The 20186-nt window shown below is 47.1% G+C and overlaps 1 protein-coding gene across 2 annotated transcripts in view; it reads right to left on the bottom strand.

Moving 5' to 3' along the window:
- Window positions 1-1603: 1603 nt before the first annotated feature.
- MEGF11 (multiple EGF like domains 11) overlaps window positions 1604-20186 on the bottom strand; it is a 212833-nt gene continuing 194250 nt past the window's right edge. Inside the window, exons 19-22 of one of the 2 annotated variants that reach the window (XM_082322223.1) lie at window positions 19849-19915; window positions 14195-14251; window positions 7143-7349; window positions 1604-6597 (exon numbers count right to left, since the gene is read on the bottom strand). In XM_082322223.1, coding sequence (XP_082178349.1) covers window positions 6437-6597; window positions 7143-7349; window positions 14195-14251; window positions 19849-19915 — 492 coding nt within the window. In that variant the 3' untranslated portion in view covers window positions 1604-6436. The remainder of the gene's footprint in view (window positions 6598-7142; window positions 7350-14194; window positions 14252-19848; window positions 19916-20186) is intronic. The other variant, XM_082322222.1, reaches the window with a different exon arrangement.

Here is a 20186-nt window from a genome sequence, read left to right on the forward strand (position 1 = left end):
CTTTCTTGTGTTTAGTTACTGCTTATTCCTTCTGAATTTCTCCATGTCTTAAACACTTCGGTTTCAGTGTTTATAAATCTATTGCTTCTGTGTGGCTGCAGTATTCTCCCAACACCGACTTGTCGGTGTGGGTTCAGTAAATTGTCTGGAACTGATCTGCCCCCTTTCCAACATGATGCCCGCTAGTCAGAGCGCAGACACCTTTAGTGAGCGCTGGAGGACGTTATTCTGCTCCTTGCAAAGCAATTACTGTCAGGTTAACTAGGAACATATCTCTGGGCAGGATAATCTTTCGTTGTCTTAAGGTGTCGTATACTGCATCTAAAGCTTGATGAAATGCCCGTTGCTCTGAAGTGCAATTTTAATGTAAGTTAATGTTTTTGGCTACATCTTCAGATTGTCAAGTTGAGGACTTTTTTTTTTTTTTTGGTAGAATATTATGGGGGAGAAAAGAGAATTTCTGGTGAACAAGCAGCAGGGTTCTTGCTACCTGTGAAGGAGCTTTTGTGGTTTGGCAGCTGCTGCGGAGGAGGTTGATGTGAGGCAGAGCTGCCGGGAGGCTGGCCGGGGAGAGGCTGGCGGGACTCCGCTTCAGGTGCCTCTCGCGAAGAACGCGAAAGCAGGAGCTGCGTAGCTGACGAAGGGTCGCTCCAACGCTGGAACTTGCAGCATGTTTTGGTGCTGCCCGAGACTTGGCCTCCACAGTGCCGGTGGTGTCAGGATTTGAGGATGCCTTCTTCCTTTCATGGCACACAGGCTTGGAAGGGTGTTGTCACATGTTACATATCACATTAATTAACACATGCCATGTATATTAGTATATTCAAATGCTTGAGTTGATGAATCAATTTCCACAGTCTGGTCTTAGTTTTTCAGTCTGTTTCATCCGGTATTTTTAAACTATTCCAGTGGTTTGGTATGTGTTCTTTAACAAAACCATCTGGAGTAGTTTTCTTACTGGATGCGTTCCTTCTGCGGTCTGTCGCTCAGTGCAAATCATCTGCTCGATTAGCTTGTTCAGGGATACATGAACTGTGCCTTCTGTCACTGCACTCTGAAACCGCTGCGTATCACTATCTATGTGCTATTCCCAAACGCGTCATCAATATTGAGATTTGGGGGCTATAGGCACTGAATTTCTACAATATTTAAAAGAACTGTTTGTTGTATAAATGCCTGCAGTTATTTATACAATTAGAGAGAAGTAACTGATTGTAGGGGACGTTTCTCAAACTCTGATATGACCCACTTGGAACATCCACCTCCGGGTAGGCACTACCAGCTGCGTTTCGTACCCAACCTTTCTGTCTTGCGGTGCTCATGATGTGTAAGGCACACGGAAGGCATTGCTGTAGTCGGTCACTTGGTTTTTTTTAATCCATTTCTCCTCCTAGTATTAGTTCTGAAGATGCCATCTTGATCTGTTTGTAAATTACTTTGTATTTTATGCATGTACTGTACCTTGATTCATTATTTTTTTAGATTGATTTAAAATATATTCATCCATGATTCTAATAAAGAATTACAGGGGACAACTCAGTGCGGTGTTGGGTGCACTTTTTGGGAGAACTGGGGTTTGACCTGAAGGTTTTTGCTTTCTGGAAGCTAGTAAGCTTCTTGGAACAGGCTCTGAGAAGACGCTGAAGTGGAAGTACCCCCAGAAAAGGAACTGAAAAAGTCGTGTAATGCAGTTGCCTTCACTCAGACCAGGCCGACACCTTTTTGGGGCTTCTGCAGTTCATAGCCATGACAGCCTGGCAGCTTCAGGCAGCTTTTACGCTCTGAGAAGTCTGTGGGTTCGCTCTTGTCAAACCTCTGAACAGCTTTTACAAACCTGTTTGGTTTTTCTATGTTGCCACCAGTAAGAAAATCCTGTTTTACAGGAAACTGCTGCCTTCTACAGCAAATGACTTGAGGTTTCTGATCCCCTTCGGTGTCCTGCTGAAGAAGCGGCGCACAGGAGCCAGGCTGCCGGCGCGCATTGTGCGCGGTGGCCCTGGCAGTGTCACCCACAGAGTGCGTGGGGCCGCGCTGGTGGCTCTGGGGACAGAGGCAATTCAGGGCCTTTTAGCATTGCTGGAGGGTCTGAGGATGAGGTGTGAGACTGGGCCCTGGCTTACTGTAGGCACCGGTCTCGCAGCACTTTCCCTGGCCAGACTGGAGTGTATTTTGGAATTAATGAAATTACCAGGGCAGCCGAGTTCTAAATTTGTCAACTGGAAATGCGGGATGGGTTTCACTTCGCTTCCTTTTCCGATTCACGTAAGCAGGCAGCTCGACTCAGCTGTCACGTCAGCTTTGGATTTCGCCTGGTTTTATGCAAGACGCTTCCTTCTGCAGCAAATGCAAAGGTAACGGAGCCCGTCGGAGCACAAATCGCTGTCGGAGGCCGAGGCCGCCCCACGCAGCGTTTGCGCGCGCTTCTTCCTTCGCCTCGCAACAAACAGGGCTGCGTCGGAGTCCTGGGCCGCTGTGAAATGGCTGCATGTGCGGTTAGACAAAGTAAGAGCTCTGATTTTTTTTCTTCCGCCAGAACTTTAAAATTAATAATCATAAACCAGGCCTTATAAATGCTGTGCAAAACATGATTTTGTACTTAGGAACAGCTGCAACACGGAACATAAAATTCTCATGCAATAGTTTGTAAAGCCTTCATAAGCTATCGACTTCTAAAGCAAAACCAAACGGCGTATGTACAGAGGTGCAACTTCTCACCTCTTAAAGCCTTTGCCTCGCGTTCTGTGGCTTTGCACTGCTTTTCCTGACTAAGCGCCGCGGTGCTGTGGCGGCAGCTCCCGCCTGGGTGACACTCCTGGGACAAGAAGGTCCTTCACAAAGTGCTTTGGGAGAGATGGTGCAAGACGTTTTTCCGTCGGAACGCTGGCCCGGCCGGGTGTTGTTCCCGTTCAGCTGCTGCTGAATCATTCTCTTCCGCAGTTGGCGTTGCTGCTGGACCGGAGTGTCTCTTCTCTGCCAACAGGAGACAGCTGATGGTAACAGGTACTGCTTTTGGGCCCCGAAATGAGCTTTCTGAGTTTCTGGGAACCCTGTATGATGCTGCAAAACCGGCTGTACTTGCCAAAAGCTTTTGCTGTCATTTACATACTTGAAAGTCCCAACCTAAACAATTCCGAAGCTGTTCAGCGAGCATCAGTGGTTCTTGTGTTTGATGGGAGTTGAGGTTCTGACTCTTGAGCAGAAAGGACATGGAATTGTTCTGATTTAAAGACATTTTTATTAAGCTAGAATTACTTATTCTATCAGTTCAAACCTGATGAATTTCCAGACTTAAATAGCTTATTGAGTGCGGCTTGTCAAATAAGAAGATTACATGGTGGGCTTTAGTTAACAAGATTTTTAGTAATATGAAGCACAAATATTGAAAAAGCTTCAACATGTAGCAGTCCGCTGCGTTGCCTGGGCATCATTAATTCTGAAGGTGTTTCTGCCGCAAATCTGCGCTCGTGGTTTATTGATGAGGCTCCCTGGGAGCCGTCAGACCTGCTGAGACGGCTGCTGCGGGCCCGGGCTCATCACTGCTGGGTGCAGTAGGGTAACTGCGCTGGCCCGTATCCTCCAGTGCCCGCCCGACGGCACGACGACCCGCTGGTGTCACTGAGCGCTGTCACGACATGCACTGAAACGCATCGCCTGAAAATCGGAGAGAGACCTGGTGCTGGCACTCGCCCCAGATTGCTTTTGTAGGTGGGCGAGAGCGTGTCCGGCTGCGTTTGTGCATCACCGGGGTCTCTCACTCAGACCCGCTCAGGTTAAACTGCCGGGGAACGAGAGCTGCTGGAAGAGTTGTAAGACACGTACCGAGCCAGTTAGGTTTTGTTTTAAAGCTGGGCCTTGCTTTAAATTAACTCCAAATTACAGTTTGAATTACAGCGTTGTGTTTTCTGAGAAATCCTGCAACAGAGAAACCAGCTTCTGGCTCGTAAGCCTGACGCCGGTGGGTTTTTTCATTGAGGTGGACAGCCCCTGCGTGGCCGCGATGGCCTGGAGGGCTCAGACCTGAACACGGGCTGGAAGTTTCAGTCTGCAAATGAGTACGTTTGAGAAATACACATTGAGAGAAATTAAATTTATTTTGTACAAGGTAGAATACTTTTGCGCAGTGAACAAATATATTACAAATCTGTCTTGCCTTAAAAAAGTATTGCCATTTTGGTGCCTATTTCCTAAGCTAATGCTAATATACAAGAAGGTACTTTTTTTGTTTCTTTTCTGTTAAGCTCTATGCACATCGTTGCATTTGGTTTGAAAATCCAGCTTGGGGAAAAAAAAAAAAAAACTAAGCACATCTCTGCTCTCTGGAGTCTCATCGCAAACTTTACAGCAACGCACGCACAAACGTTGGTCAGGCTGGCAGCTGAGGCTGCTTGGGCTGGGTGTCACGGTAGGTCTCTAGCAAGAGTATTCCTTATCGAACTGCCTTTCTCTTGATATTTTTGAGGTAAGTCTTTCTATTCATGTACATAAAATATATTCCTACTGGCCCTACGAAATAATTGTCTACTTAGATCTCAAATAAGGCTTTCCTGGAAAATAAAATGACTATTGCTGATCAGTCATTGCCCCCATGCACACATGCAGCATTCATGTAACTACTTATGCATTATCCTGCAACATGAAAATCTGCTGCTCTGGCAGCCTGGGGGGTCTCTGGGCTCGGCTCGGCGGTCTTGCTGCAAAACTCTTGGTTTGCACGGCGGGGTTCAGAGCCAACCCGACCACCCAGCGGGGTCCCGGCTCCTCCGGCAGCGCATCGCCGGGGCTCCCCACGCCCTGAGGCCAGCGTGTTGCGGCAGCGAGCGCAGGGTGCTGTGCAGGCCGCCAGCGGCTCCGTACCAGCGTGCCAGGGGCTTCGATCCCCGAGGCGAGGGCTGAGCCTGGCTGCGGGGACACGGGCTGGGCCCCACCAGGGTGCTCCGAGTGATCCGACGCCTGGTCTGACTCGGAGCCGGGATCGAGCTGCTGCCTCCGAGCTGGAAGGCTCCTCTTACCAGTCCCCTAGACCAGCAGGTTACGCGAGTGATCATGCTTTGAGCAACTGATTGGTGCTGGTTTTGTTCTCTTCTACTTCCATCAGACTGGCGAATGTGCAACAGAATTTTTTTTATATTTAAGAGGCAATCAACTTGCTACTTCCATGTTTGCCTAATAAAATTACATACTTAGAATCAATACTATTTCATGCTCAAAATCTACAAGGAACTGCTTAACGGCAAGTATTCCACTTTCTAGGTCAATAAAGATTACAAAAAAAAAAATCATGGTGGCTTAGTCCAAAACTTTACCATGGGTCAACCCCTTGATAATTACTTCACAAACAGCTGCTGAAAAAGAAAACCCCGTTTCAGCTCAATTTAATAACATTTCAGGTAGAATCATCAATGGATAAAGTTGCACTACACGGTAATGCACATCAAATTAAAGGGGGTTGTAGATGGCATGCTGTTAAGTGAATCATAATGAGGCGGTTTGTAAAGATGGTCTAGAGAAGCCGACGTGTCTTAGCTTTAGGAAAGGAAACCAAACCAGGGTGAGTCTGTGCAAACCTGCAGCGTCCCAGGGCAGTAAGTGCAGGTCCATCAGTTTACGCTGCCTGACAGATCTGGTGGATTTATCTAACCAAATGGAAGCTGTATAAGGAAAATTAAAGCCTGTCTGTGCCAATCAAAGTATTTTATAGCTTGTTAAAAGTGTAGTAAGCCGGGTGTGAGCCTCATTGTTGAAACTCAAGTCATCAGCAAAGATCAGTGGACATTTGCCAAGATGTTACATTTTAAAAACCGCACAGAATGTGTCTGTGTTAATATTCCTCAACTCAAATACCCTGGTACTGAATATAAAGATGAACATCTCAGTGCTAATTACCAAGCATGATCTGCAGAAGTGGCACATGGTGATGGCAGTAAATGAGGTTTCCAGACAGTGAAATGACAAGTTTCCCTGCTTTTGTTCAGAAAAATGTCCGTTTCCATGACAAAGATGTAAAATATGTTCCAGCGTATTCCTAGTCACCTTGTTCCTAACAGTAAAAGGTTTCTTGATGCAGTTGGTAGAAATGTACATCTGTAAGTCCTCCTACTTAGCATGTTTTTGTGTTTTATTTTACAACAAAGCCAGGGTTAGAATACACGCCACGGAGAGTTTTTGCCTGGAGCGGGTAGACACCTTCCTGGGGTGACGTACTCCAGTCACGCGTGGAGGAAGTTCTCGTTAGTTCCTGTTACCCATATAAAAATGTCTTTATAAATAAACATCATGCAGCAGCAGTTGGCCCAAGCTGATGTTGTGTTACGTTAGGTCCTTGCGTAAGACAGTCTGAAGTCCCGTCAGCATCCTGCAGCGCAGAAAAGGATTGTCTTCTCTTTTGCTTCCTCAAAGTTTGTGTTTGCAGCACAGTGCGCCAGTGAAGTTCATCCCTTTAAGACTGCTTGTCCCAAGATGGCCCGTGCGTCGGGCTGTGCCTTACGGGGAGGAGGTCGTAGTGACTAGGAATGTGACTGTTCCTAGGCAGGTCGTATGGATTTTGGAGGTAACTGGCACTCCGACCACGGGCGTCTTGGACCACGCTGACAGTGGGCTCTGGGGAAGCAAGGAAAACTGGGTTACGGTAACTAGCAGCGCTCCCAAAACTAGTTACTCCTGTATTTTGTCACAAGCACAGAACATCAGCTTCCCAAACCATCTCTTCCCCTTGCAGCTTTACTGGCAGCACACGGGGCAGCCCAGGGAGAAAACCACCAAACGGATCCAAGGGCAGTAGTTCCCAAAGCCCTGCAGATAATGTCTTCATAAGACCAACACTTCTGCGCTTTCAAAATCTTGCAGCTGGACTTTGCGGCAGTTTAAAACAAGAGCGTAAAGAGGGGACGGCAGCTCTCCTCCGCCGCGGCTGGAGGAGCAGTTCAGTGCTGTACCACGCTCACATCCACCACTGTCACACAGGCCCCCATGCGGGACTTAGCTCCCCAAACAACACGCTAATGCACAGGCCTTGTCCCCCCCAGCCAGCGCCTCCCTGCGCCGTGCCAAGACCATTGCTTCTTGTGTCAGGGGGAAAAAAAACATCAGCATCTACATAAAACACCAGCTGTTGGACTAGACCTTCTGCCGCCCACCCCACTTACCAACTTCGTAGATGTTTTTATTGGCTGTCGATGAAGTTGGCATCTCTGAATATGGGGACTCCCTGTGACCAGGCGATTTCATTTCCACGTAGCTGCTCTCGGAGTGTTTGCAAGTTAAAATGGGGGGGTCTTTAATGGTGGCGTATGGGTTTTCACTGCTGTTCAGAGAACAAGTGCTGGAGCTGCACACAGATTCTTTCATATAATCTGCAAAACAAGAGCGGAGTGGGAGTGTTAGAGTTGTTAGCTGGCTTGGGTTAATTGCAACTGAACCTCTGCAGGAAGGGTGGGGGGACATAGGGGCAGGGGTAAGGAAGATCCTTGAAGCATCCAGCACAGACACCCGACGCTTGTGCTCTGGGTGTGTCCAGACCATTGCATCCACCACTCACTAGCAGGAAAGAAATAACAACCTGCTCCATACCGAAGGTTTTCCTGTAAAAGGTTCTAGTTGTCATTTACTGCAATATTTAATTTGAGGTGGCAATCCTTTCCCTCCCTCCCCTAATTCCTAAGGAGCTATGTTTTAATCCCACTCCGCCAGCCCTGCCGACCCACAGACCCATGCACGCGGCCGTGGCGAGTCGGCTCTGCAGGCAGGAGCTTCTGCTGGTACCTGGCCTGCTGGGCCAGCTACAGGGTGAGTGTCCCGGGGCCTTTGGTCAACATCAAATGCCGTACGTTTGAATGCAAAACATTTCCAGCAGGCATAGAACTGCATCAGTGCAGCGCATGCACATATGTCCCCTGAGAGCTCTGGTTTCTGGGGCTATCCAGCACCAGGAGAAACCGACTTCTTCATGTTCCCTCTGCCATTAAGACTGGGAGGAGGCAGCTCCTGCTAGTGGGGAGCGCCTGGGTTCCTGCAGGAGGGGACAAGCCTTCATCTGAGCCTCGCTTTTGCTTTGCTTTTTTTTCCCCCCCTCATTGCTGTAGACATCTACTGCTCCTCTCCCCTAGGCTGGAGAAAACAGGAGATGGTGACGGAGGAGGCGCTACGTGGGGAGAACAAGGTTGGCGTGAGAGCTGTAACCACCGGTCTCCCCTGTCGGTGACCCTGGCTGGAGTATGCCAGCCTGCTGCAAGGTACAGTGCCAGTCTTGCTTTAAAAATAAAATAAAAAAAACAATAGAGAATAAATAGGTCTTAACATTGACATTCAAGAACGTGCCATTGCTGCTGTGTGCATCCTGCTGGGCAGTGCCATTAATTTAGAATTAGAGCGATGCAATGAAAGATGAGGCATTTTCTTGTGCTGGGTTACAGTACAAAGGCAGATCCTGGTATATATGAAATACTCCCGGTGAAATAGCGGGACTTGCAAAATAGCTGCAATCCCAGCTGCCCCCGCTATCTAGTATGGGAGACAAAAAGAGAAATTCAGGTTAAGAAATAGACAGACAACAAGATATCGCTTCTCCTTTACAAACCTCATCTCCGTGCCTATCCGCCCCATCCTGCTAGCTCACTTGTCAGGTCTGCTTCACTCTGGTGCAACGCTCCCTCCATCAGCTCTGGGGCTGTGTCTGTGTGTGTGTGTCCGTCAGCCCCCGGGCCCGGTGCCCTTCGTCTTGGCTCAGGCCTCCCGAGCAAGGTGTCAGGTCGTGCCCTGCCGCCTGCAGCAAGCGATTGCATTTGTGTGTTCCAATTTCAGTGATACGAGCAAATCTTGAGAGTCCTCAGCTCTCAGGGTTAGTGAAACCAGCTTGGTAGGAAGCTCCGCTGCAAAGCGAACCAGCTGGACCATGCTGGGACCATCAGGGACGTGAGGGCTGGCAGAGGCCCCGGCACCAGTGCAATGTTTATTTAGTAATAAAATTAAGATACTCGTCATCTGACTTCAGCCTGGGTGAGATTAACAATGCCTTTGCTTCAAAGTGAAACACGTCTGTTTTGGTACATCACAGGAGATAGGAACCAAGGCGACACAAATGTTCCCCAGCTGCTGGCAGCAGGGTTTGGCCCTCCAGCTTTACCAACCCCGCCCTGGTACAGGCAAGTCAGAGAAAAGCTGCCCTGTCCTGTCCTTTTAATGAGCGATGGAGCAACCCTGCAAGACCAAAGGCTTTTGTACATGAGTGAGCTCAATGTTATTAGCTTTTGCTATGTATTTGACTTAAATTAAGGTGCCACGCCGTCTAGGATCCGTTAGTATTTAAAGGGGAGGAGGCAGTAGACAAAAAGACTAACAAATCCTGTAATAAAATGAAAATCTTTAGTCTAAAAATACCTGTGCTATATGGACTGGGCCCCATTCTTCAGTCGCTGGGAAGGTGCGCATGGGTGAACTGTCTCACGTGGGCAAGGAGCTGAAAGCTCCCGGCGGTGCCCGAGCCGACAGCGGTGCAGGAGCGCTCACTGCGTCAGGGACACGGCCCCGATGAGGAGGACAGGCTCAGCCCTGAGGCTTTTATTTCATTCTGAGAGGGCTCAGCTCTACCTGCCAGCAAGTTACAGCTTCTGGTGGCTACTACAAGTACGTAGTGCTCGTTAGGAGAGCCTGGGCAGCTTTTGATAAGCCAGCATTAAATTTTGGGGCGAGAGCACAGGAAAACTGTTGCAAACTTGCTTCTCTGCCTCAAGCCATGCTGCTGAGCAGATGCTCATGGGAGTGAAAGGCAGGAGCTCACCAAAGTGGGCAGCATGAGTAGGTGCGTGCAGCTTTCGGACCCTGCGAGGACGAGAGGGCAAAGCGAGCTCCACATGTGAGCGTGAGGCTGCCGGCACCCTGAGAGTCCACTACAAAGCTCTCCCTGTCGGCACCACGGCTGGAAGGCAACAAATCAAAACAGAGCTGGGTTTAAATTCATAAAATGTAGATTATAAGACTGCTGGCTACTGCAGCAAAAAAGGGGGAAGAGTGAGGAGCCCTGCTCCCGCTGTGCTGTAGCACATAGGTGAATAGCTGCGTGGGTCAGTGCTGGCTGGTTTATTTATAAGAGTGGGCATGGCAGAGCTAGCCTAGGCAAAAATCCCAGCACAGCATATATTTTATTAAGTCCAGCTCAGCAACTTTTATCTTCCTAAGCTAAAACTCCCCTGTACTGCTGCTAGCACTGACGCTACCCCCCCGGCAGGCATCCCTCAGGCTGCAGCCGCAGCACCAGCCCTTCCCTTCCCAGGGAAGCCCAGCGAAATACCGCTTGGGCTGCCCAGACTCATTTGGCCTCTCCCAGGAATTGCCTTTTCCCAGAAGACATTGAGAAACAGCATGCCTAAGAGCCGATTCCCGCTGACGTAAATGGGAACTCTGTGTCTAGCTAGGGATTAGACCCTTCGCTCCAGATACGATATAATTTATGGAGCACCAGCGTATGTTTGGTACTGTGCTATACACCGGGGAGTCATTAGCCCACAAGACACATTATGTGCAAGATCGCAAAGAATTTAACTCTGAAGGATGTGGAAGCATCTGAGTTACTTTGTTGTTAAGGTAATTTGGGGATAATTAAAAGTCTGGCATCAACTGTCAAATTTCATTTCATGAATTAATTTAACCCAGAACAAGCGTATTTAGAAATTCTCAGCCCATTGACCCTGCTGGCCATGTGTGAGCTCTGGCGATGCCGCCTCCTCATCCTCCCGTGTGCCCACGGGGTCGGGCTCTCGTGGAGGTGCAACGCTCAGCCCAGCCCGTGGCACTGCCACCAGCAGCCCTGGTACTCGCTGTAAGCACTTGATCAGCTGGACGCGCTAGAGAAATATGGGGAATATGCTCTAATTTTGAAGTCCCTGTCTTCTGTGTTGCCTGGATACCAATCACCAGACCTTTGAAGGAGGTTTTATTTTTGTTACCAGGGACTGGAAATGTACTTGTCCCTCCCACAGACTGGGTTCCTCTCTTTTGCCCTGAATATCCTCTGGCATACTAATGACAAGCCTCGGTACCTACTGCCACGTTTGAAGTGCTAAGGAAATATGATGTACACAGGTAAAACATGCTCTCCTACTATTTAATCACATTTATGGATGACGTTCAGTGTAGCGTGCCTTTCTGGCTGCTTTCATTAACCTGGCTAACCTTCGCTGCTGCTAGGACAGTAACAGAGCGATAGCTTAATGCTGCTTTTCAGAGTGTGACAGAGTTGTGGGGACACATTCCTGTACAACAAACAAATGAACCACACTGAACCAAGCCCCAAGTCCCTGAGGTAAGTGCATTAATGTTTCGAACTGCTGGGATTTTGCTGGGTATCATGCAAAGCATAGGGGTTTTTTTCCTTAAAATATTAGTGCCTGAGGTCCCATTATTCCACCAGTGCATCAGCATTCATTTAAAAAACAACAACAACAACAAAAAAAACCCCTAAAAAATAGAAAAGGACTCAGCTGCAAATAAAAGCTTGGAAATGGTATCCCTGAACTCATGCACAGGAAAGAAACTGCTCTGAAACCTTGTGACTGTTCAACCACGGTCACCACGTGCCACGGGGCTCAGAGCTGCCCCGAAGGGTTCCTGCTGCTTCGCCAGCACAAGGAGCGGTCAGACACCGCGGCGTCAGCTGGGCTTCTTTGTGGGAGACCCTCGCAAACACAAACCGGCCATGCCTAACCCCCGGGCCTCCACCAGCGGCACGGCCACTGCATTTCTAGTGGCAGGTTGCAAAAGGGACATCCCTCTCCTGGCTGCCCTGCTCTGGGGACAGCCTCCAGCCAGGCCAGCGCGGCGCAGGGGCTGCGGAGCTGGGGGCCCTGGTCTCCTCGGAGGAGAACTGGAGAAAGCTGGTGGCAGACCAGGTCCACCACAGCCTGAACTTGGCCTCAAGCCATGGGACCCCCATGCCCCCTCCCGGCAGTGCATCCCGTGCAACGCTCTGGGCTGGGGTCAGGAGCACCAAACCTGATTTTCAACTACAGGGCAGGCTTTCTCCAGTTAGACCTAGCAGATGATGATGGGAAAAGACATCATCTTTAAAGTGCGTAAATGTATATAAACACAAAGCACCCGCCTGCCAAAGTCTTTTTGCTGACAGAATCCAATTGTTTGGGACTGGGAGTTTCTTTTATGTGAAGGACTCAGCTTAGCAGATGCTGCCTCTCCTTCTTTCAGATGAAGGTGGCTCATCAGGGCTAACGCAAGGCCTGGCAGGGCGAGGAGCGCTGCGCACTGAGCATCGGGGACGTCACCCAGCTCCTTCTGGCAGGGGGCTCATCTGAGACTCAGAGTGCCCATGCTGCCACCAGAGCCCCAGGGCTGCCCGAACCCAGAAGCTGACCTTCAGACTGGGCTGTTGGAAACCTTTAGCCATCCAAAGGCAATCTGCTTCTGAAAAATCTCAGCTGCTAACTACCTGCATGTTCAGCTACTGAAAATCCCAGGGAAGTCAGGTGTGTTCCTGTGTCCCCGGCATCTGGCCCTTGCCAGCGCCAGCCATGCCGGTCTGCAGCAGCTGAGCAGACACGGAGAGCACATCAGCTCTCCCAACATGGCTTCTAGGCCTGATTTTTCATTTTATAAGGAGATAAACATGTAAACAAAATGACTCAGATCCTAAATAACAAACAAAATATATAGCAGCAGAAAATACATTTCACAGTTCACTGTTACTGTAATTCTTTTTTCTCATTCACACTGGTACCCCACTCTCTGTGTGACTGTGTCTATGGATGGGAATTCCTACTGTGTGTCTTTAAAGCAGCTTTTTAACTTTGTAAACACAGTAATTTAGTTTAATCTTGAAATTAATAGTTCCGAGTAAAAAGAACTACTAATAATACTATAGTAAGATTTTTTTTCTGAAAAAGGGAATCACTGAAGTAGCTGAAACCAGTGGATTAAGTCAAATACACATACACAACCCTTTTAATATTTTAAATTCATCTTTATCGAGAAAGACTTGGTCATGCATTAGTGGTTTCCTTCAGTGATTCTGTGTGGTAAGGTGATGTTTTAGCAAATATTATAGCACTTTATTTTGCAAACAGCAGCTACGAAGTGGATAGTGTTCTCTGGGCCTGGCTATAAGCTGATCATCGTCTTTTATGTGGACTAGCTTTCAATATTCCTTGTTAGTTCAGATAAAGGTCTTGCTCTATAACACCTCGACCATAGCAGACCAGTGGGTGTCTTGAAACCAGCTCTGTGTGAAGGTACCGTTACCCCATTACTCAGCCAATACCCTCTCAAGGACATCACAGAAAGAAGCTGTGCAGAATTTACCTCCTCGGCTGACGGAGGGACATTCCCAGCTGGTGTGTACAGACACAACAGCCTTGAATTCAGATCGAGGACCTCAGCCTGAAACCTGCCTGTTCCCAATGAGACAGCCTCCTTGCTCCATCTTCTGGACCCCAAGTTCGGTGTGCCAAACCCCAGCCCAGTCAATCAGGAGCTTGTGGGGACCACTGTGCCAAGTGGTCTTGTAGTCCATACATAACCAGAATATTTTCAATATAAACCTGGTGGACAACTGAAATCTAAAATCATTGAGCCTTGTGCTCATGACTCATCTATGCTCCCTTTTTAGAACTGCCCTAGAGTCAATGCCCATTAATTGGTTCGTGCCAGCGTGACTGGTTAATGTACTGAGTGAGGTCTTTTCTCGAGCTCTGCTATAAATCTCTTTCAGCGAAGGCCACATAGCAGGGTCAGCTTGTTTTCTAGCGGCTTTGTTTAAGCTCAGGATAGCTAAAAGCCTTATGGAGCTGTTACTTAGCAAGCAAATGCACCAGTCTATCATCAGCAACTGCCACCAGAAAGCCCTTATAGGATGGCTGACACGTCCTAAAAGAGCTTCCCCTGGCCAGACAGCTCCACCTGCACCTCCTGTCCCTGCAGCAAAGCCCTCCCTTTTTGTCTTATGCTGCTGGCTGAGGCCGGAGCCTACGGCCTTGTGAAGACTTGCATCCATAATTCATGGGCCCCAGACATCTGGCTCGGAGTCAAGAGTGCTGCCAGCTGAGCCACACAGTGTATTTTGTAGGTAATTGCTCTGTCCCTTTCTGTCTCTGCATGACCACGCTCCCGGGTGCTCAGGTCTCCTATCTCACCTCTTCTACGACACCCTCCTCAAACTCTTTGCCAGGGTGACTGCAGGCACTGGATACCATACCTTTGAAGCTTTTTTCCATTATGTATGTGTTCTGACGTCTATCCATCCCACAAGCACCTGCATAAAAATGATATATAATGGAAAACAAATAAATATTTATGTAAATTGGATTGCTTTGACTACTGAGCAGCATATATTCTTTCCTGTAAATTGTACATCAAGGCCCTCATTTAGGGAGGCTCTTAAGCACATCCTCAGCTGTAAGCATGCACTCAGCTTCAGTGGGGATTCTGCGCACGCCTAAAATTATGCATATGCTTAAGAGCTTCCCTGGAAGGGAGGGCTTTCCTCAAGCAGGGTACTGCTCATTACCAAGAACAGCTATCCATCAGGAGAACAGGAAAAAAAAATCATCTGCCAATACGATCATTACTGAAACACTAGGTTGGGTTAGTAAAAGAAGCCTAAAACACATCCTTTCAAATTTGAGTCCGCAGGTTAGGTTACATTACTCTGTGACTAATTTTAAGCTTTGTTTCATTAGTGGCCAGTATGTTATTTAATTCACAGTCTTAGATTCTAAGATGTGTACAATCTTTCTAAATTACCTTATATGACTTTGCTTATAAATTGGCACAGTTCAGTAACTGGGGTGACAATAGTCCCTAAGTGGCTACAGCGGTCTGAAAATGCAGCAGCTGAGAGCAGAGAGCTGAGGGCAAAGAATTCTGCCTTATGCAACTCCATAAGGACTTGCTGCTCCTTACAGAGGCAGAGGCAGAAGGGGATGGGAACCTTTTCCATTTTCACTACTGCAAATTATCCTAGATATCAATCAAAAGGAAAATCTAATGTAAGCCTTTAAATCTTTTTAACTATAGAGTCTGATATTTGTTATTGACTAGCAAAATCAACACAAATTTGGTTACTGAGATAGAAATGTCCTTGTGGCTTATGGGATTCCCAATCAAGTAACTAAGTTATGCTGGTAAAAGAGCCCTGCAAACTGCATGTCCCAGAGGTCTCCCAGCTTTTTGTCCTTGCATGTCCTCTGGTCTCTACAGAAAAAGTTGTCACCACCACCAGCAATGCTGTACCAGTCCCTTCTTCATGACAGCCTTGGTTTTTTGATAAATAAGGAAAAATCACTAAAGTAGACAATAAATGTGTTACTGGCACACCAAAGACAAACCCCTTTGCTCTGATTCTCAGAGCCCCCATCGCTGAGCGCAGGAAAAGGGCTGGCAGTACAGGGCTGGCTCTCTGTGCTGGGGCTCTTGCCCTTCTGGCCAAGAGTGACCTCCCCAAACCGTTTGGGACCCCTCTGCTTTGTTTCCCACCACTCGTCCTGAGCCACTTCCCAGACTCGCCCCCTGAAAGCAGACACAGAGGGCAAGGCTGACTGGGCGGTTTGGACATAGCAGGGAAGCTCTTCCACCTAACGGTATTAGCTGTGTGCTTTTTTTCTCTCCTGTATTCTGCTAGGGCAGAGTCCCGAGCGAAGACGATGGAGCGAATTCATCCCTCGGCTCACAGCCACAGGGCTGGTGCTCCCCTTCCCAGCTGTGGTGCTCCCGAAGGTCATCCCTGGTGGTCACACATCCTCCTGCCAGGGCTGAGCAAGGAAAGTCTAGGTTTAAGTTCAAAGATAAATTGTCTGCTAGGGTGAAATCAGAGTCTCGGCTGGAAATATTTTTCCACACCTCTTGGCTTTGAGAAAAATGCAAAGTCAGCTCTGAATCAAACTTTGTGGCTTGGCTTTGGTCCTCTGGAATAACTGCAGCTTTGAGTCACTCAAGATGTGCTGCAAATCACACTTTAGCCTCTGCTTTGAGGACTGCTGTTAAAAAAACATTACAGACAGATAAAACCATTTTTGTCTGCAGCCTGCTGTGCCCGGCGCTCAGGCTAATGAGTAGGTGGTTTAGGACTTTCGACTTGCTTGGAATAGGAGCTGGAAGCTGAACTCTGCAATTGCTTAATGCAGACTGGACTAGAGCAAGAGAGATTAGTCACAGGGCAAACAATTCTGGTTCTGCAACAAGAGACAGCGAATAGAAAATGCAAAGACAAGCCATTCCTTGAATCTAGTAGGACTAGCCTGCATTGAACAGGCAGTGACACACAGCAAAGGTGACAAAGCTGCCTCTTCTTGGCACCACAGAGTCCCCAAACTGATCTCAAGCAGACATCCATGAGAATTCTTGTGCAAATGTGCTCATCACTAGACTCCAACTCTATTTAACAGATACGATTATCTCTCTGACAAAGCCCGATGTTTGAAGCTCACAAGCAAATGTGCCAGCAGTAAAAACAGGCTTTGTTCCACTCCTTGCATTTCCCAGCTGGAAAGAACACAAACCTGGCAACTGAAGTCCTGCAAAACAGGCAAAATACCTGCAGTCTGGTAAGATCCACTGTATGTGTATGTATACTTTTATATATATAGCATATATGCCTAGACATGCTTTACACATACATAGGACTCATGGTTTTCTACACGATTTCTTCCCGTTGGGCTCGAAGAGAGCCCCACTGATATCAGAAGGAACATACACATTGATTAGATAGGAGTTGAGTTATGCTGGGTCCTCAGTTAAGACGAAATAGTTTTTCTTAGCCTCACGTATAGCAAACAGCCCCTGGCCATCCGACCCGCCCTCTTCCCAGGAAGCTGGTGCTGGGTCAGGCGGATTCGCTCTCACGCTTCCTTGCCATGTTTGCTCTGTCTCCTTGATCTGTGCTGCCGTGGCAGCGTGTAGGACATGCATCTGAAATAAGGACCATGGTGGACTCTGAAATGGGCTGTTCCTTTGGCCCTGAGCCCCCTTGGTATGAACAGCCCTTTCTCTGCTCCCTCGGAGAACATCTTTCTTTCTTTCCTTTTCCAAATAAAATGTCTGAGGAATGACTCCTGGCTGAGCAAAGTCCAATGATGCAAATAGTGAGCAATCAAAAGGTGTTTTCCAAAGCTGTAAAAGTGCAGCCTGTAAGAGTGAGGAGAGCAAAGAGGGGTTAATTAAAGCACTCGTGCCTGTTACCTGTGGGATTGCATTTATGAGATGCACAGGCAAACAGAAAGTGCATGGTATTTCCAGAAAGCGTTCTGTTGATCCTCTTTTGGACACAGATACAGAGATACATTGCTTGGAAGTGAGGAGCTGTGGTGCCAAGCACACCGAAAAGGGCTTGATACCACCAATCGGCTGAGCAGTAGTGCTCTGCTTCTGCTAGAAACAGTCTCCTGGCTTCTCCTGAGCTGCCAGCCGCTGCTCCTGAGTACGGCAGCATCTTCTTGGGAGCAGCTGCTTCTCCTGCTCTCCCTGAGCTGTGCGATCAAAGGGGAGTCTAAGCCTGGATCCAGTGTGGTATCGAGAAGCAAGGTTTTCCCCATCAGAAGAGGCCCCGAACCCTTACATCCAGTCTGAGCACAGCTATGACCCTGAAAAGTGATGGTATGCTGCAGTTCAAAGGTGTCAGCCTGGGACAGGTCTGGCCAGCATCCAACTTTGAGCAGTATTTGATCAGAAATGCATTTCATAGGTCAAAAAAAAAAAAAAAAAGAATTAAGAAAACTCCTTATGATTGCAGGTTTTAGAAGATGAGTGTCTGAGTTAATTTTCACATGGATATTCTTAAGATTTCCTTTCCCCCAGCTATAATTCGTATTTATGACACTTGCAATTTTGAACAAGCCTAAGGACGCTTTTGTGAGCCTGACGCTCTTTCTCATCTGGCTGGTCCAAGAGCCTGTCCTTTGGGACCACTGCCTCGGCCGGAGGAGTCGCTGGCTGAAGAACCAGGGTGGCGACCAGAAGAGCTGAGGGTTTTCCATCCATTCCGAATTTCTCTTCAATTTCCCTTTAAGTCCTCTTCCCTGCTTCTAGCTCACTTACACATCTGCTCTCTATAATATTTCACAGGATCACGACAGAGGAGTTGTCCACTGCTATTTTAACTGTTTTTAACTGAACCCAGCCATGCACCATGCTTGGCTGCTCTTCCAACACATGAGCTGGAGCACCTGTGTCATAAAACCTGAGGCTAACAGTGGGATGAGAAGGTGGTACATCTCTAACGCTTCGGTACTTCCATGCATGACGCAGTTTAAAGGTCAAGATCCCCTATGTGACCTTATTAGGCTTCACTTATATGTTAAAAGTTTACAATTCAAAATTGAAGTTTTTTGCTTTCTTCTGAAATTTGCACATTTAAGTGGAATTGGCAGCTCTTATTGCACAGAAGTAATACCATGAAATGAAAACATTTTACAGTTTCATGTAAAAATGGCCTTGAGCTGAGCAAGAATTCAACATTGTGAAAGTTAGCATAAGCAAGCATTAATTTTGGTACTGAAAGGGAAGAAAAAATATCTAATTTTTATCAATTAGGGTGAAAAAGACATTTTGAAAGAAACAAAGGAAAAAAAAAAGGAAAAAATATCTGGGATGCAAAATGCCATGGAAAAATTGTGACTGTTTTGCTGGAGACCACTTAGCTAAAGTATTTATCACTTCTACATCATTCTTACTGCAACGGCATTTAGCATCGCTTCTGCTAGTAACATAAAATGCATGAATGCAGGACAAATGTGGCATACAGGGAGTTCAGGACACCGCAAGATAAAAACAAATAAAGCTAGCAAGCAAAGCAGTAAAATGGTAAAAGGAAAATTAACTTGATCTGAGGAGCACTTGGAAGTCCTCACCACCCCCAACTCTCTGTGTTACGTACAGATAAGCACAACAGTGGTTGTGCAGCTTATAGTAGAGCAGAAAACATTAATGGTTGATAATGGCGAAAAGGCTTTGCGTTGAAGCTCAACAGTTTTGTGATTTTCCTGATGCAGGGAAGACTTGATCTTTGGAGCAAGGCATGGTGTGTGACCAAAAGAGCAGTGACGAGATGTGATGCCTGGTGGTGCCTCATCTTAATTCCTTTGCCACGTGAGCTGTGAGATAGCTGACCTTAAAAATCCTGTAATACCACTTAATACTGCACTTTCCCTCATACTGCATATTTTCAGTAAGATATTAGTAATCCCAGTAAAGGAAAGGGAAAATGCTTTCTGCCACTGACAAGCTAAACTCCAAGTGCTTAGATAGGAAAACAAATAGCATCCAAAGCACTAAATCTGGATGGTTTTGAGATAAAAGCTGCTGAAAACCCTGTTAAAACTGAAGCCAGGGAGAATAAACTCAGTACGGGCAATTAGACTTCACTCTGGCTTGTTTGCACTGGCTGATGGTTCAAAATTGCCTGAAAAATGGCCACTGTATGATTAACTGGGAGATAACAGGGTGTATCGCAGGTCCAGCTCCCGCCAGAGGCTCCCCAGTTTTATCACGATGCCAGCATTTAGTGCTAAACTTTATTAAGCATGAAAGGAAAAAAAAAAATCCCAAATTTGAATTTTTAATGTTCTAAGTTAGCCCTTTAAAAAACATTTATAGCGTAGATGATATAGTGATTCAACCGAGCAACCTAGGAAGGGAGACTGGAATGAATATTGATTCTGCTTTCCCAATCTGTGGTGTGTGGTAAAGGAAACAAATTTCAATTCTTGATCTTTCACTGCTGGCAATTCTGATATTGTGAAATAAAGACACCACCAATATTCTTCATTATTGTTAAGGCCTTTATGAAAGGCTGATTTGGATTTGGAATTGCTCTAAAGTCTACTAAAATGATTAAATTGTTTAAAAATTACTGACCTAGTTCATTCAGATAGGTGTAGGGTCTCCAGTCTGCAGTTTCTCTGTCAAGGATTTTGTTACTGAGCTGTTCAAAAAGTATGATAATGGGTTAATGCTGAAATAAACAGACAGTTCCCACCCAACACTTCAGCCCAATGATGTCACAAATAAAAATGGGAGATGACTATGACCTTGGCCTCACCCTTTCAGTTCTTTTTCTGTATGAATTTGACAGTTGTTTACTAGCATTAGGGAAAATCACAAAGGAAGGTCACTTCACCAAGCAATGAACACAAGCATGCTGGAAAATACAGGATTTCCTTCAGCAGCCAGTAATCACGACTCGAATGCCTGTG

The sequence above is a fragment of the Platalea leucorodia genome, assembly GCF_965183815.1.
Source record: "Platalea leucorodia genome assembly, chromosome: 9".
Classification (NCBI taxonomy): domain Eukaryota; kingdom Metazoa; phylum Chordata; class Aves; order Pelecaniformes; family Threskiornithidae; genus Platalea; species Platalea leucorodia.